The following is a 14,609-nucleotide window of genomic DNA, read 5'->3' as shown; positions in this document are numbered from 1 at the left end:
TAAATCAGAGGGTAAGGGAAGGAAAATGCTTTCTTAATCTGAAGGAAATACTTAGCGAGATCAGAAGTTCACAGTGCTAAGAAGCCCTACAAAGTCAGTAAGATTACTGTAAGGGTTCTGTCCACGCTCATTAGCACACAGTAGAGAGAGAAACTTCTTAGATGTGAGGAGGGGGGTGACAACTTCAGTACAAGTTCATATTTCATGCAGAAAGAACTTTCAATTTCTTACTCATAATTTTTAAAATGTATTTTTAGTAGATCTGCTTGAATTTCTTAAAAAAAAAATCACAAAATACATCCGTTTTAAACTTAAAATAAAAATCAGGTCAGTTAGGGAGCCCAAAGTCAATACACATTTTAGGTTCTAATAAATATGCATTAAAAGCACTTATAGGATCTGCTGAAAGACATTTTTAAACAAATTAATGTCTCTATCACATACTTGGGTCAGAAGTCAGGATTATCCTGCTATTAAATGTTTACTTTGCTTCCAGTTCAGTTCCTGATACTAAGAACTAAAGCATTAGATAAAGATTCAACAGTACAATAAATATTCCACTGTGCTCTATGAATAGCTACAGTAACCAGCAAACAAAACAGTAGGGAAAACTGCCTCAAAGATTAAAAAATTGTTAAAAAATTGAAAATTTAAAAATTTCCCCCTGGCCTAAGAGTTACCTATCATTTAAGCATCAAATAATCTCAGTTATAAACAAGTTATGCAGCAAAAGTTTAGTTTTAGGCTGATTATTTGGACCTTAGGATAATATTCCCCCACTTTTCAGTGTGATTCATAAAAGCCTATTTATGAAACATTCATTTCAGTGTAAATTTCAATTACGGTGATGTTAAAACAGGCTTTAATAGGGTAAGTTAATTGAAACTTATTTAGTTCAAAGTCCAACTGAAACTTTAAAAACTCTAATGTAATAAAATTTTGATTTCCTTAGTGAATGGAATCGGTGTTCTGGACTCTACCTTGGGGTGAAGTCACAGCTGTCCAAGGCGTTTCTCTGGGCAGCATTTAAGACAGGAACTGAGGGCAGATCGTCCACAGGTTCAGCTACAGGAAAGGAAAAAAACCTCAGAATTACATAGTTAGCATGTTTCCAACACTGCTTCAAGAATTATGGGCCACAAATAAATGTTTAAGTTTAACCACAATTTTCCTTATTACTTATAGAGAAATCTTAGCATATTTAGTTTTCTCCTTAAATAATTTTCAAAACGACAAATTTTCTTTAAACTGTTCTTGGAAGTGTCCTGGCTTAAAAAATCCACTTGACTGGGGCTTCCCTGGTGGCGCAGTGGTTAAGAATCCGCCTGCCAATGCAGGGGACACAGGTTTCAGCCCTGGTCTGGGAAGATCCCACATGCCACAGAGCAACTAAGCCCGTGCACCACAACTACTGAGCCTGCGCTCTAGAGCCCGCAAGCCACAACTACTGAGCCCACGTGCCACAACTACTGAAGCCCGCGTGCCCTAGAGCCTGTGCTCTGAAGCAAGAGAAGCCACCGCAATGAGAAGCCCGCGCACAGCAACAAAGAGTAGCCCCTGCTTGCCGCAACTAGAGAAAGCCCGCGTGCAGCAACAAAGACCCAAAGCAGCCAAAAATAAATAAATGAATTAAAAAAAATCCACTTGATTAAGGCTAATTGGGAGAAAAAAAAGGCTTAATATAAGATAAATACACCTATTTAAAATAAAAATAAACGAGTGTCTAATTTTGCTAAAAGCTTTCACAGAACTTCAGTGACACATGATCACTTTTACGTCTATGAAATAGTCGGTATTTTGGTAATCAATTAGACAGAATTTCATTGGTTAGTAATTAAAACCACTGGTATAGTTTACAATTTTTGTAAATAACGCTCATTTATTTTTTGCTTTGGAGATCTAATGTAACAGCTGTTGAATGTTTTGAATAGTGGGCTTCACAGATGAGATCATACAAAGCAACGTACATGAAAACTCTATGTTAACGGTGAAAAGCTGTACGATATCGTTTGTGGTAACTACTGAAGACACCTGGCTTTATGCAGTGGCCTTCGGGAAGGGCCTCAGCTGCTCTCTAGGTCTGCCTCGTTACATGACAGCTCTGCCCTAAGCAGCTCAGAGACACAAACAGGTTAAACACTCATTTCCTGCATGTTTTACAGAATTTGGCCTGGGACGCAGTGGGAGCTCACTCCACTCACCAGAGTGGTATCACCCTCCCACGTCCCTTACCCCTGCCGCCGGAGTACATATTTTTCCCTCCTTCTTGATCTCTTTCTCTTCTTTAATATTTTTTGAGGGAAGGGGTGGGGATGGGGAGAAATAAGGGAAAATACAAAAATGTGGCACCAAGGAGAGCAGCTAGCTAGTTGGGAGGCACAGTAATCCCGCTTCGTGTCGGACAGAGAAGTGGCAGCAGAAAGAACCCAGAGTTACGATGGAGGCAAGTTCTCTAGTGGGCCCACACTTATCATGTGGAATTGATTTTCCCCTATAGAAATAAAACTCTGGTTTTATAATGGAAGCCGATGGAAAATTTGTTCTGCTTTAGAGAAAATATAGAAAGATTTTTTTTGTTCTTCATTTCCAGAGATCTTTATAGTAACTTACCCCTTTATTTCTTACCAGTGTCCTTATTATGAGCAATCAATAGATCGTGGTACTGTAACAATCACAAAACCTACTAGGTTTAAAAATAAATATAACAAGCCCCTTTATGGTTTAAGGGCAAGTTCAAATTACAGATTAAAGCCAAGCCATAATTTGAGTGGCTTCTGGGCAACAATGTTAAAAACTCAGACTCTAACGGGGAACAAAAGCTAGGGATGGGGGGTAAAAGATGCAAAGAGAAGAAAGTGGGAAAACAGTTAAAGCTAAAAGCTCCACAACATACGCCGTGGAATGCAGGGCTCTTCTCGCCACCTCCTTTCCCTCCCCTACACCACGTCTCTCACGCAGAATTTAATGGCTTTAAACGTTGAGAGAGAGTTTATCAAGGCTAGACTAGGAAACAGCAACAGGCTTCCCTGTAAAAGAATAACCAGGTGAGGCTATCTGAACGCTCCATCCTGCTTGTTTACGGGAACACTGATCACCTCCTTGCGGACGAGCATCGCGGGGCTGGACGAAGGAGGGCTTCACGACCTCAAACCACCAGAAGAGCTCCGCCGTGAACACCAGGTAGTTGCTCTGTGCGAGAGGCAAGGAGTTAGGGGAGACAGCAGGTAACGCCCGACCAGAGAGCAATGACAGAGAGTTACCTATTAAAACACAGCTCGAAATAGCATTCACCCATCAAAATCTGTGATTTTTTTTTTTTTTAAAGAAATGATAAAGCTTATAATCCCTAAGGCTGTGCTGTGTGTTACCGTCTCAGAAGCTTTCCATTCTCAATTATATTTCTTTCTCCTACACGTTTATTCTTCTTCTCCTCAGCGGAATCCTTCCTGCGTGGCTTTTACACACGCTCAAACCTCTGCCACTGAACGCGGCCGAAGCCGGCACCCGATCCTTCATCCTCCGGCTCCGTCCACTGGGCCCGCTCGTCGCTTCAGACTTCTGTAACACCGGCCTCTCCCAGCAACCTGCTCTCAGCCCTCCTCTCCCTAATCCACTCCAGCCTGGCACTCAGGCGCCCTCGCTCTAAGCCAGCATTTGCTCAAGCCACCCATGTCTGTGTCACTAAAATCAAACAGATTTTTTGGTCTTCATTGCCCCCAACCCTCAGCAGCATTCGATACTCCTGATGTCTGAAAACTGCCGCCCACACCCACCAGCTATGGAACGGCCCCCGAAGGCACGACTGCACTTGCACATGCACTTTCTATTTCTCTCACTGTGCCAGTCGCCTTCCCCACAAGTCTGATCAGATCCCATCCTTATTTCCCTGATCGGCAGCCACCTTCCCAGTGCACAAAGCAAACCTGGGAGTCACCGCGACACCGGCCTCTTTTCTCCCCTCGTACGCGATTCGCCGGCGAGGCCTGCAGGTTCAGCGTCTCAACAGCCCTGGAATCCCCCCGCTTCTCTCCACCTGCATCGTAACTACCCTCACTCAAACTGTTTCCACCTCTTGGTTAGCACACAGTCATTTTTTCTTCGGCTTATGCAGCCAAACTTTTCAAAATGCGACGCCCCTTCCCCCGCTTGCCCTTGCCCTTGGGAGACCGACTATAGCTTACAAGCGGGTACCTGATGGGGTCCCTTTTCAATTTCTCCAGCTTCGTCTAATACCATATTCTCCAGGGTTCCTCACCTTACCCATCAGACTATATGGTCAAAAGGACAAAACTGTGCTCACCACTATATCGTCAGTGTTTAAGACAGTGCCTGGTACATAATAGATGTCCAATAAATATTTATTGAATGAACATATAAATGAATGAATAAACATATTATAAGAAAGGCCAGTCACTGGCAAAACATCGAAATGCTGATACGGAATATCTCTGGGTAGTAAGATGATTGTGATTTATAGTTTTTCTTTATACTTATAGTATACTTTCTAAAACCAAAGTATAAAATTATATTTAAAGCATTGGTGTTAGGTTCCAGCTCTACTAGTACAGTTAACTGAAAGCTATGTATATCTTTTGGAAAAACACTGTTTAAGTACCCCATAATTGTCTGTTGATAGGGAATTAATTACTATCTTAAGGACCCTGGAGCTCAACATCACTAACCATCAAGGAAATGCAAATCAAAACCACAAGGAGATACCACCTCACACCTGTCAGAATGGCCATCATCAAAAAATAAGCGATAACAAGTGCTGATGAGGGTATGGAGAAAAGGGAACCCCTGTGCATTGTTGGTGGGGATGTAAAATGGTGCAGCCACTATGGAAAACAGTATGCAGATTCCTCAAAAAATTAAAAATAGAACCACCATAGGATCCAGCCATCCTATCTGGGTACATAAGCAAAGAAAATGAAAACAGATCTCTTGAAGAGACATCTGCACTTCCATGTTCACCGCAGCCAAGATGTGGAAACGACCCGAGCGTCCACCAGCAGATGAACGGATGAAGATGCGGTGTACATGCAGCCACGAGAAACTAGGGAAGTCTGCCATATTTGCAACCACACAGACGGATCTTGAGGGCACTGTGCGAAGTGAAATACGTCAGACGGAGAAACACAAACACTGTATGGCATCACTTGTACGTGGAATCTGAAAAAGCCAGACCCACAGAAACAGAGAACAGCGTGGTGGTTCCCAGGGACTGGGGTAGGGGAAACGCGGGAGTACTGGTCAAGGGTGCAGACTCCCAATTATGAAATGAATACGTTCTGGGGAATCGAGTAATTATAGTTAATGATAACTGTATTATATACATGGAAATTGCTGAAAGAGTAGATCTTAAATGTTCACAACAAAAATGGTAATTATGTGATGTGACGAGGGTGCTGACTGACACTGTGGTGATAATCGTTCTGCTGTATGTAAGTGAATCAAATCAACACACTGTACACCTTAAACTTACACAATGTTATATGTCAACTGTATCTCAATAAAGCTGGAAAAAATTTATTTTAAGCACCTTGGTAAGATAACTGTCCTAATAACATAACTGTACTGTGTTTGGCCACTAGATGTCAGCATAGTAAGAAATAATTTTCCCAGTAAATAGATTATGGAGAGAATTTCTTTCTGAATTTACGATGATTAAACAGCAATAAATCTGTCACCATATTCCTGGAATGGCACCAGATTAATTTCATTTAAAAGCTCTTCTTTCCTTCTTTCAGTTAAGACAGTCATGCAACTATACATTAACATTCTTAAACACTCTAAGTGATATCAAAGAATACAAATATACAGAACATAGAATAAAAAGTAAAAGTATACTTTAACCCCTCTCCCTCGAATCCTAATACTGCACTCAGAAGAAACCACTGTTAACAGTTCTGTGTTTCTCTCTCTACAGACCTTTTCCCACGCATCTGTATGTGTGTAGATGTGCATACAAACAGAAAAAGGATTTTTAAAATATATGTAAATTGCATCATGCCGTATATAATGTGTGCTCCCCGCACGCTTCACTTAGTAACTCCTAGTGAGCTTTCCGCATCAGTAAGATACCCCTGCCTCCTTCAAACAGCTGCTTTACAAGACATTTCAAGTGTGGCCCTCCCAAGGTGAACTGCTGCCAACTCTTTCACCACCACGAACAATCCTTGTATGTCCTTCTGTGCACTTTAAATGCGGTTAGAGAATGCCCAACTGCCCTCTAAAAAGAGCACACCAGTTTACAAGTTCCCCACGAGGGGAAAAGAGGGCTCACTCCCTATTCCCCACAAACACTTGTTACTCAAGTAAACAAATGACAAGGTGGCCAGCACCATGGACCGAGCAACCTCTTGCGGGCTTGGAGTCTTAAAATACTCATCTGAGGTCAGAACTGTGGTTCTAATAATTTAGCAGAGAACAGAGAAAGTGACCAAAGTCTTCTCTGCAGATAATTATCTATTTTTAAAGTGCCTGATTTACGAAAATGTCTTTGTATCTGGATCATGCCCAGACTAAGTTGATCTAAACAGCAGGGCTATCTGTTATTTATTGGAAGTCCAAGGTATACAACTTAAGCAAATGTAACCTTACAACTCAATGTATTTAATGAGGTCATTTTTTTTCTTTGAGATCTCAGTAAAAGTATTTAAAATTTTTAATAGGAAGCGCCGGGAAAAGTATTAAGATAAATATGAAAATATCTCCTAACTTCCATTTTGGTAAAAATGGCAAAGTGTAAACATTCAAAATCAATCAAGGTTTTTCTTCTGATGTGCTGGACAGTGCGGAGTGGGCACTGTTCTGGTCAACAGGGGCAGTGGCTTATTCTGGAAACGCCGTTACCCCTGGCTCCGTCAATCTGCCTCGCAGTAAACGAGAAACGGGTACAGGAAAAAGAGAGAGACCAGAGAACAAGAATTTAAAGCATCACAAGGCACTAGCATTACCCGGGGAGGGGTCCTTTAGCAGCTTCTGTGAAGGTGGGCATCGTAAATACAATTAGGACTGACATAAAGCTGTTCCTCTCAGACTTCAAACAATTTGATTGTAAGATCATTTATTCCTAAAGCCTTTAAACAGAAGTGTTAACTTCAGGCGGGTGTACGAGAGCTGTGAAGGAATTCTGCAGCTGCAGCTGCTGGTAACACCAAGGCAGCGTTCCCACCATGAAGTTCTGGAACCTGCAGCTCAGAAGCCATCACGCCTGAGACACACGTCTGTCTTCACCACTAGAAAGAATGCTCTGAAAGGACAGGGGGGTCTTTGTGTTGTCTGCTGATTTATCCCAACCACCTAGAACACTCTAAGGCGCTCAATAAACATTTCTTGAAAGAAAGGCACTAAGCAACGGCCCGAAGCTAAGAGGTCGCGTGACGTCCTGAAGCAAGGGACAAGTGTATGGCTGATAAATGCGATTACTTCCTAAAAGGTTCATTTCCAGATGACCGTAATATTTCCTTCCCTCTTCCTTTCCCTAGGCTTTGCCTCAAGTCCTGGGACCGGAGGGCCCCTTCTTCCCAGACGGAGTCCACAGTCCTGCTGAGCGGCCACACCTCCTGCACGCTCACCGCAAGCGGCAGTCCCTCCAGGACCCAGAAACGCTTACTGGCTTATCCGCTATTTTGCTAACAACATCAGAACAACGGTTTAATTCTGTACCATGACATTAAGTTTAGCTTTGTACTATAAAAGGAACCTGTAGCTAACAATGTAGGTTTTTAAAAAATAAAAAATAAAATAAAATCAGCAGAAAAATCAAAAACTATTTTTTCAAAAGTTCTTTTGCCTGAAATTACAGTTAATTTTTTGTAAGCTTAAAGCAGCTATACTGTTTATGTACCTAGTTATATGTTTTTTCAACGAACTTGAACAAACAAAGGGGAAAAGGATGATCGAAATACCTTTATGGAGGAAGCAGCGTAGAGCATGTCTTCCAGGGTGAAATGGCAACACTGGTTCAAATATTCTTGGCAAAATTCTTGAATCAGCTGCAGATTATAGAGGCTATCAGCCAAAGACATGGTTTCTTTCAAGCAAATATCTTCAAACAAGAAAAGAGCAAGGGTTAATTTTGATAATGTACATTTCATATTCATTTTGTAATTATTACCTTAATACAGATATACAACTACGTAGAATCCGTCTGACCCACACGTATAACAGCAGTGATCACTACACAGAGGCTTAGAGACCAAGCACTCCTTTACTCAACTACTTCCTAGAATTATACATAAATGTTCTTCTTAAAAAAAGCCTTCATTACTTATTAAATTTACTGTCTTAAATATTTTTTACCATCTATCCACAGTTTAGAATATTTCAACGAAACACTTACCTTCTAATCTGACGACACCAGGACAGTAAAAATGAATAAGGGCAGCTAACGCACAGCCATCCGAGCCATCTTTCAACAAATTTTCTACCAGCGGGATGCAAGGCAGTTGCTTCAGCAATGTCTGCTCTTTCCTATAACGAGCCTACATTAAAAAAAAAAAAAAAAAAAAAAAGAGGTGAAAATGAATAAGTACTAAGCAACATACAGGAAAAAAACAGTATTGTGGATTCCAGTGTATCAGTAATAAAATATAAGTCAAGAGAAATGAGACCTACTCACCAGCATCCTTCTTTTCTAAACATTACCACTAGACCTCACGCTACCAAGAGCACTTTGGTTCTGAAGCGAAGTACGTAACGTAACATGACACTGCTCATTTATGTGAGATTCACTTAGCCTAAGGATTTACATGTAAAAGCATCACAAAATGGGTTTTGAACACTTGTTATCCAAATCATCAGTTCTGCTCCTCTGCAGATGATGACGTTCATTCACTTTAAGGTTAGACTTCACTTAGACCACACGTTCTTATATGGAAAGAGTGAGACTCGAGCTGAAAGAATGAGGACAGTCATCAGAGTTGGGAGCAGGCAGAAGAATGTGAGACTATTCTTAAAGGAAATGTGGCGATAGAAACATCACTTTGAGGAACCGGAATAATATTCAAGACCATGCAGATATTCTGGCTTCTCATCTGAATGCTGAGACAATGCAAATAAAGTGTAATGACTTTGAAACTGAAAAAAACCCTCCTGGTTGAGGTTTCATTAACCAGTAACAGAGCAAGTATAAGGGTTTCTGCTCCCTCTCAGAAAAACAGATGAAAATTCTTGTGTTGTAAAGATTGGCCGGTGTGAGTGGATACAAACTTGTAAGGTGGTTCTCTAGAAATGAGACACGCTGTAAAACTCAGAGGTTACGAGAACGAGCTCTTAAGTCAGATTACCTAGGCTCAAATCCTGGTTCTGCCACTTCTTAGCTCTGTGATCTTGGACAAGGTACTTCAATGCTCATTTCTCGGTTTCCCCATCTGTGAACTGGGGATAATCACAGTACCTACTTCACAGCACCACGGAGGATTACAGAAGATGATGGACATAAAGTGCAATGCACACACGGGCACACAGCGAGTAATCGCCAGAGGTCAGCTGCTACTAGCTATTAGCTCTCCTCAGGCCAAGAAAAATAACGCTGAAGGCCTGATGAAGATGCACACTGAAGTACTTTATTAGCAAAATTTACAATTTTACAATATCAGTGGTTACTGATATTTAAATACAGTTTTTTTAAAGTAATCAAAACTAATTTTTCTTCTAACTCCATCTAAACTGATATTTCATAATTAACATACAATTATGAAATATAATACTTTCGTGAGAATAATAGAAAAATATTATAATTTACTGAAAGAGAAAATTTACTATTTGGTGGTGAGGTCAGATTTCCTCTAAATGATATCCCTCAGAAGAGCATACACATTCAAGGAGGACACATTTATCCCTATTTCCCTGTCACTGGCTACTCAAGAACAAGATTCATGGAACATTTTTTCCTCTGAAGATTTTCAGAGGATCTTGTTCTTACGAATCAGTGCGGACTAGACATCTGGGTTTAATGGTATGTTCCAAACTCATAGACTACCTATATTCAGAAAAAAAATCACATAGACACACTACATAAATTCTTTAATTGATTACTGACTTTTACATAATCCTTAGAAAACTTCCTCATTTTGCTGCTGGCAGACAGTTTAAAAATCAGCCATGAAGAAAGAGGAGAGAGGAGGGGAGGAAGGGAGAGAGAGAAGGAAATCAGCCAGTGGCCTCTTCTGGCCGTACGCTGCCCCTCACACTTGGTAGTAAGCACCCTTCCAGGTCCTCCCCCTCCTTTCTTGGGCCGGCTAGAAACAAAATAGTCGCCTCTTGGGAATCCCCTACATTGGCTGGGCTCAGGGCCAAACTTCCCAGATCTCCAGGTCTACCCTTGTTTTCGGCCCACGGTCTGAACTGGACTGAGCTGGGCGCCCAGAGTCATGGAACAAAGAACTGAATTGTGTGCTGTGTTGTACTGCACCCTGCCAAGGAGCACTGCTGCACAGGGCACACACAGACACACACACACAGAGCTTCATAAGGCTGCAGCCACAGAGGCCCGTGGCTTAGGCCAATCGGAGGTTTATACGTGGCATGCCAAAACATCTTCCTGAAGATTATATCCTAGAAGGGGCATCAGGTAGACCAACTTTTAATCCTGAAGTCATGTGGGACTCTCCGAAAGTTCATCTGCAGTTCACAAAGGTTACAGAGTCTTTTATACCTGAACGTGCTCTATGCTTTACAAACTTACTGCTCTTTCTACAAATGGAGAAATCTGGCATTTAAAAGGGACATACTTTCTACCTTTCAACGTTATGGTGCACGTCTAAGTTACATTTCTGTTTCTGAGGGTGTAAAATACTTAAGTGGTCTAAGCCCCAGATGCCACCGTGAAAGATCAACTCTTCAAGTCAAACCAGAATTGAATCTAGCTCAGGTCCAGTACTGGGAGGGACACAGAATCCGTCACTTCTTTATTACACAAAAAGTATCCTCTACATTTCAGGCCAAAAGGAAATGATTCTTTCAAAAAGATGACTTTACAATACAAATAATTTACATGTGCAATTGATACTCACTTTTACTAAAATTATTAAAACTAATGCAAATCTATATCCATACTTTTTTTGTTACCTAGTTACTGATGGTCTGTGAGTACTGACAGACTAGCTTACACTTTAAATTATTTTTAAAGCTTCTAATCCAAATTTTGACTAGATTTTTAAAATCTTTCTGTTTTACTTTATGATCAAAAACACCTTAAAATCCAATCTCTACTTGTGACTAACAGAATTATATGTAATGACCATATCGGCAAGACATAAACGGTACCATTCTACAATTACACTTCTGGAGAGCAAGTTGAAGAAGCTGTGCAAACTTACTGGAACCAATTTCCAAAACCATTTGGAAGGAGACTTCGGAGGAAGCAGCAGGAAAAGAGGGGAAGCAAAAAGTAAAGGGAAAATTCATCAGAAGTTTTTAAAATTAACAAGTTATAGTAAAGTTTCTGTTAGTGGAGTTCCAAGTTCATAGTTCTCAAAACATTTTTTAAATGTTAATACTTTACAATTTAGCTTAAACTACAGAGGTTCCTAATGATGAAGACCACCACCTTCCCTCCCCTCACTCCTCTCCCAACATGGACGTGCGTTTTTAGGGTACCCAGGACATGCTGTGTACTTCGGCAGCAAAGAATTTTACCTCCCAGTTCTGGGATCACACATCACATTAGAAACTAAATTTATATCACAAGAGGGAGTAGAAAGATTCTAGGGCTGGACTTGCAATCATTAAAATTCTTAGGCATTAGGAGGCCAAGTCTGATAAGGTAGTCTTCTTCCCAGAAGGAAAAGAAGAAAGACTGTTTCATAAGCGCACGAATAAAAGCAAGTAACAATGTAGAATTGAACAAAATGATCATTTCTTTTAATGACATAAAGAATTTCTTTCAATTAATGAGGGATAAAAAACCAGTTGGCAATTCTCACCAGTTATTATCTTTATAGAGTCTCTAAGGCAAGTAGCTACTAACACAAAGAGAATATAAATGTTATTAATTTTACTATCTAGGGGGTGTTCCAAAGAATATAATTTTATGTCTTTAAGAAGATGAATATACAATAAGCCTGTAATTTCAGATAATATGAGAATAATTTGTAACTGTTTATCTTTGTATTTCCTAGCACAGTTTTTTGGCAGCCCTAAATAAATATTTGTTGAAGTGAACCAAACTAAATGGGGTCTGAGTTAAAATTCATGTTCAGCTTCTATGCATAAAGTTTTTCCTACAGAAATTAATAGTAAAAATAACATTATTTGGAAAAATAATATAAATGAGGTATTTTCAAGAACTTCAAAAATCAGAAAAATGTCATCTCAAGAATCAGAAAAATACCAGCTTCCCACAAAGAGAAAATATTTCCAATAAATTTTTCTTATTGCATCAGGAAGAATAACCCTAATAATTTTTTTGCATGTATTTGAATCTCTCATTTAACCAAAAGTTTTTGGCAGCTGCAGTCATAACAGCCATAAAAAGTGCAAGAGCAGGAAGCCCCTGTGAATGCGTCAGGGTTCCCAATGAATAATGGAAATGTCAAAAACAGGAGTTTTCTTGTTTTTGAGACTAGAAGAATCCATAACACAGAAACTGATGATAATAAGAAATTACTATGGATTATACAAAACAGGAGATGAGTCTCTTGTGGTTCAAATTAGTCCACATTTCTTGCAAAATATTCAATACTTGAACGTCTTACTAATTCAGACAACTCTGAAAGAGCTCCCAATGGCTGCAGCTGGAAAAACTGAGCAACAAGTCAATACCACAGACTGGACTGTAACCCAAAGTATACAATACATACACAGGCGTCCATGGCTTGTAACCCCAAGTACAGAGCACATACACACCAATCCATACTGATACCAATAAACGGCTGAAGGATATAAATAAATGGAGAAAGTACAAATCTCCCTTACAGAAGAATTCCAGATAGTATATATCCTCTTCCCTTCAGGGAGGGAGCTTAAATTCCCTCTCCTGGAACGTGGGGTGGACTTAGTGACCCACTTCCAAAGAAAAGAGCATCAGAGGGGGAAATAGAAACTTTACAATGAAGGAGACCACTTCAACCAAGTGATCAAGGTGGACACCATCAGTGACAAATCGTGTTCACGTCACGTGCTCCCTGATGTGATGTGATGAGAGGTGAAGCCACCTCTGCGATGTTCTTCTCCAAAGGCCCACAGGCCCAATCTCATCACAGGACACAGGAGACAAACCCCAATTCAGGGACCCTGGTAAAACACCTGGTCAGTACACAAACTGGTGTAATCTAAATAAAGTCTGTAGTTTAGTCAACGATAATGCACCAATGTTGTTTTCTTGGTGTTGCCAAATGGGCCACGATTACGTAAGCTGTTAACATTGGGGGAAACTGGATGAAGCTGTACTATCTTTGGAACTTCTCTGTAAATCTAAAATTATTCCACAATAAAGTTGATTTCAAAAATAAATACACACGAAAGTAGGTGAAGGTGGTCAAAAGGCACAAACCTCCAGCACTGCTGCATGTTATGTAGGAAAGCTGCTACGGGGGTAAATCCCAAGGGTTCTCATCACAAGGAACAAACGTGTTTTTCTATTTCTTTAATGCTGTATCTATACGAGATGATGAATGGTCACTAAACCTACTGTGGTCATCATTTCATCATGTACGTAAGTCAGATCATTATGGCGCACACCCTAAATTTACACAGGGCTGTATGTCAGTTAGATCTCAATAAAACTGGGAATGAACGAATCAATGAACAAATGAATAATGATGGACAGAAACAGATTATAACCCATTAAATAAAATAAGAATCCATCAGTTCATACAGATAATAAAGAGATGATAGGTAGATTGATAAATAGATGAGGTCAGATTTGCTTACAATAGAATCCTAACTAATAAATGTAGAAGAAATGATAAAGTTAGAGAATTGCCATTTTGTAACCACCATAGTAAAAAGTTAACTGAAGTAGGTATCATCAATAAATGCTAAATCTAGGAGGTGGGGAAACACTGAAGAGGAACAGGATATTTACAGTCTCAAAGTACCCTCCTCTCAAATTACTTATTACGAAAGGAAAAATAATAACCATGCAGTCAAAAAACCCAAACAATATCTTAACCAACTGATCAAAATTAGTATCACCTAGTAGAGGCAAATGGATATCACATGCCTCTGGATACAATACTGTGAAAAGGACACACTTTACATAGTATTCTAGGCTAAAAAAAGCACAACTTAATCTAACTATGAGGAAATATCAGAAGAACTGAAATTGAGGGATAGTCTATGAAAATGACCTGTATTCTTAAAAAATGTCAAGGTCACGAATGAAAAAGAAAAGCTGAGGACTGTTCCTGTTTAAAGAGGATGAGAGATACAACAACTAAATACCTTACATGACCCTGGACTAGATCCTGGACTAGAAAAATATATAAAGTTCAATTGAGATGACTGACAAAACTGGAACACAGGCTGCGAGTCTGATCAAAGCACTTTATTGACATTAAGTTACCTATCCTGTGGTTGTGTAAATGAATAGCTTTCTTCCTAGGAAATATACGTTGAAATATTAAGGGGTGAAGGGGTATGATACATGCAACCTTCTT

The 14,609-nt window shown here is 39.9% G+C and overlaps 1 protein-coding gene across 2 annotated transcripts in view; it reads right to left on the bottom strand.

Annotated features, from left to right (window-relative positions):
- Positions 1–14,609, bottom strand: part of CAMSAP2 (calmodulin regulated spectrin associated protein family member 2) — a 103,267-nt gene that overhangs the window by 21,795 nt on the left and 66,863 nt on the right. For both annotated transcript variants that reach the window (XM_059943141.1, XM_059943151.1), the window contains exons 5-8: positions 8,348–8,489; positions 7,914–8,053; positions 3,096–3,189; positions 981–1,065 (exon numbers count right to left, since the gene is read on the bottom strand). In XM_059943141.1, coding sequence (XP_059799124.1) covers positions 981–1,065; positions 3,096–3,189; positions 7,914–8,053; positions 8,348–8,489 — 461 coding nt within the window. The remainder of the gene's footprint in view (positions 1–980; positions 1,066–3,095; positions 3,190–7,913; positions 8,054–8,347; positions 8,490–14,609) is intronic.

Source organism: Balaenoptera ricei, chromosome 1, assembly GCF_028023285.1.
Source record: "Balaenoptera ricei isolate mBalRic1 chromosome 1, mBalRic1.hap2, whole genome shotgun sequence".
NCBI lineage: Eukaryota > Metazoa > Chordata > Mammalia > Artiodactyla > Balaenopteridae > Balaenoptera > Balaenoptera ricei.
The sequence above is the reverse complement of the archived record's forward strand: the minus strand, read 5'-3'. Positions and strand labels throughout refer to the sequence as shown.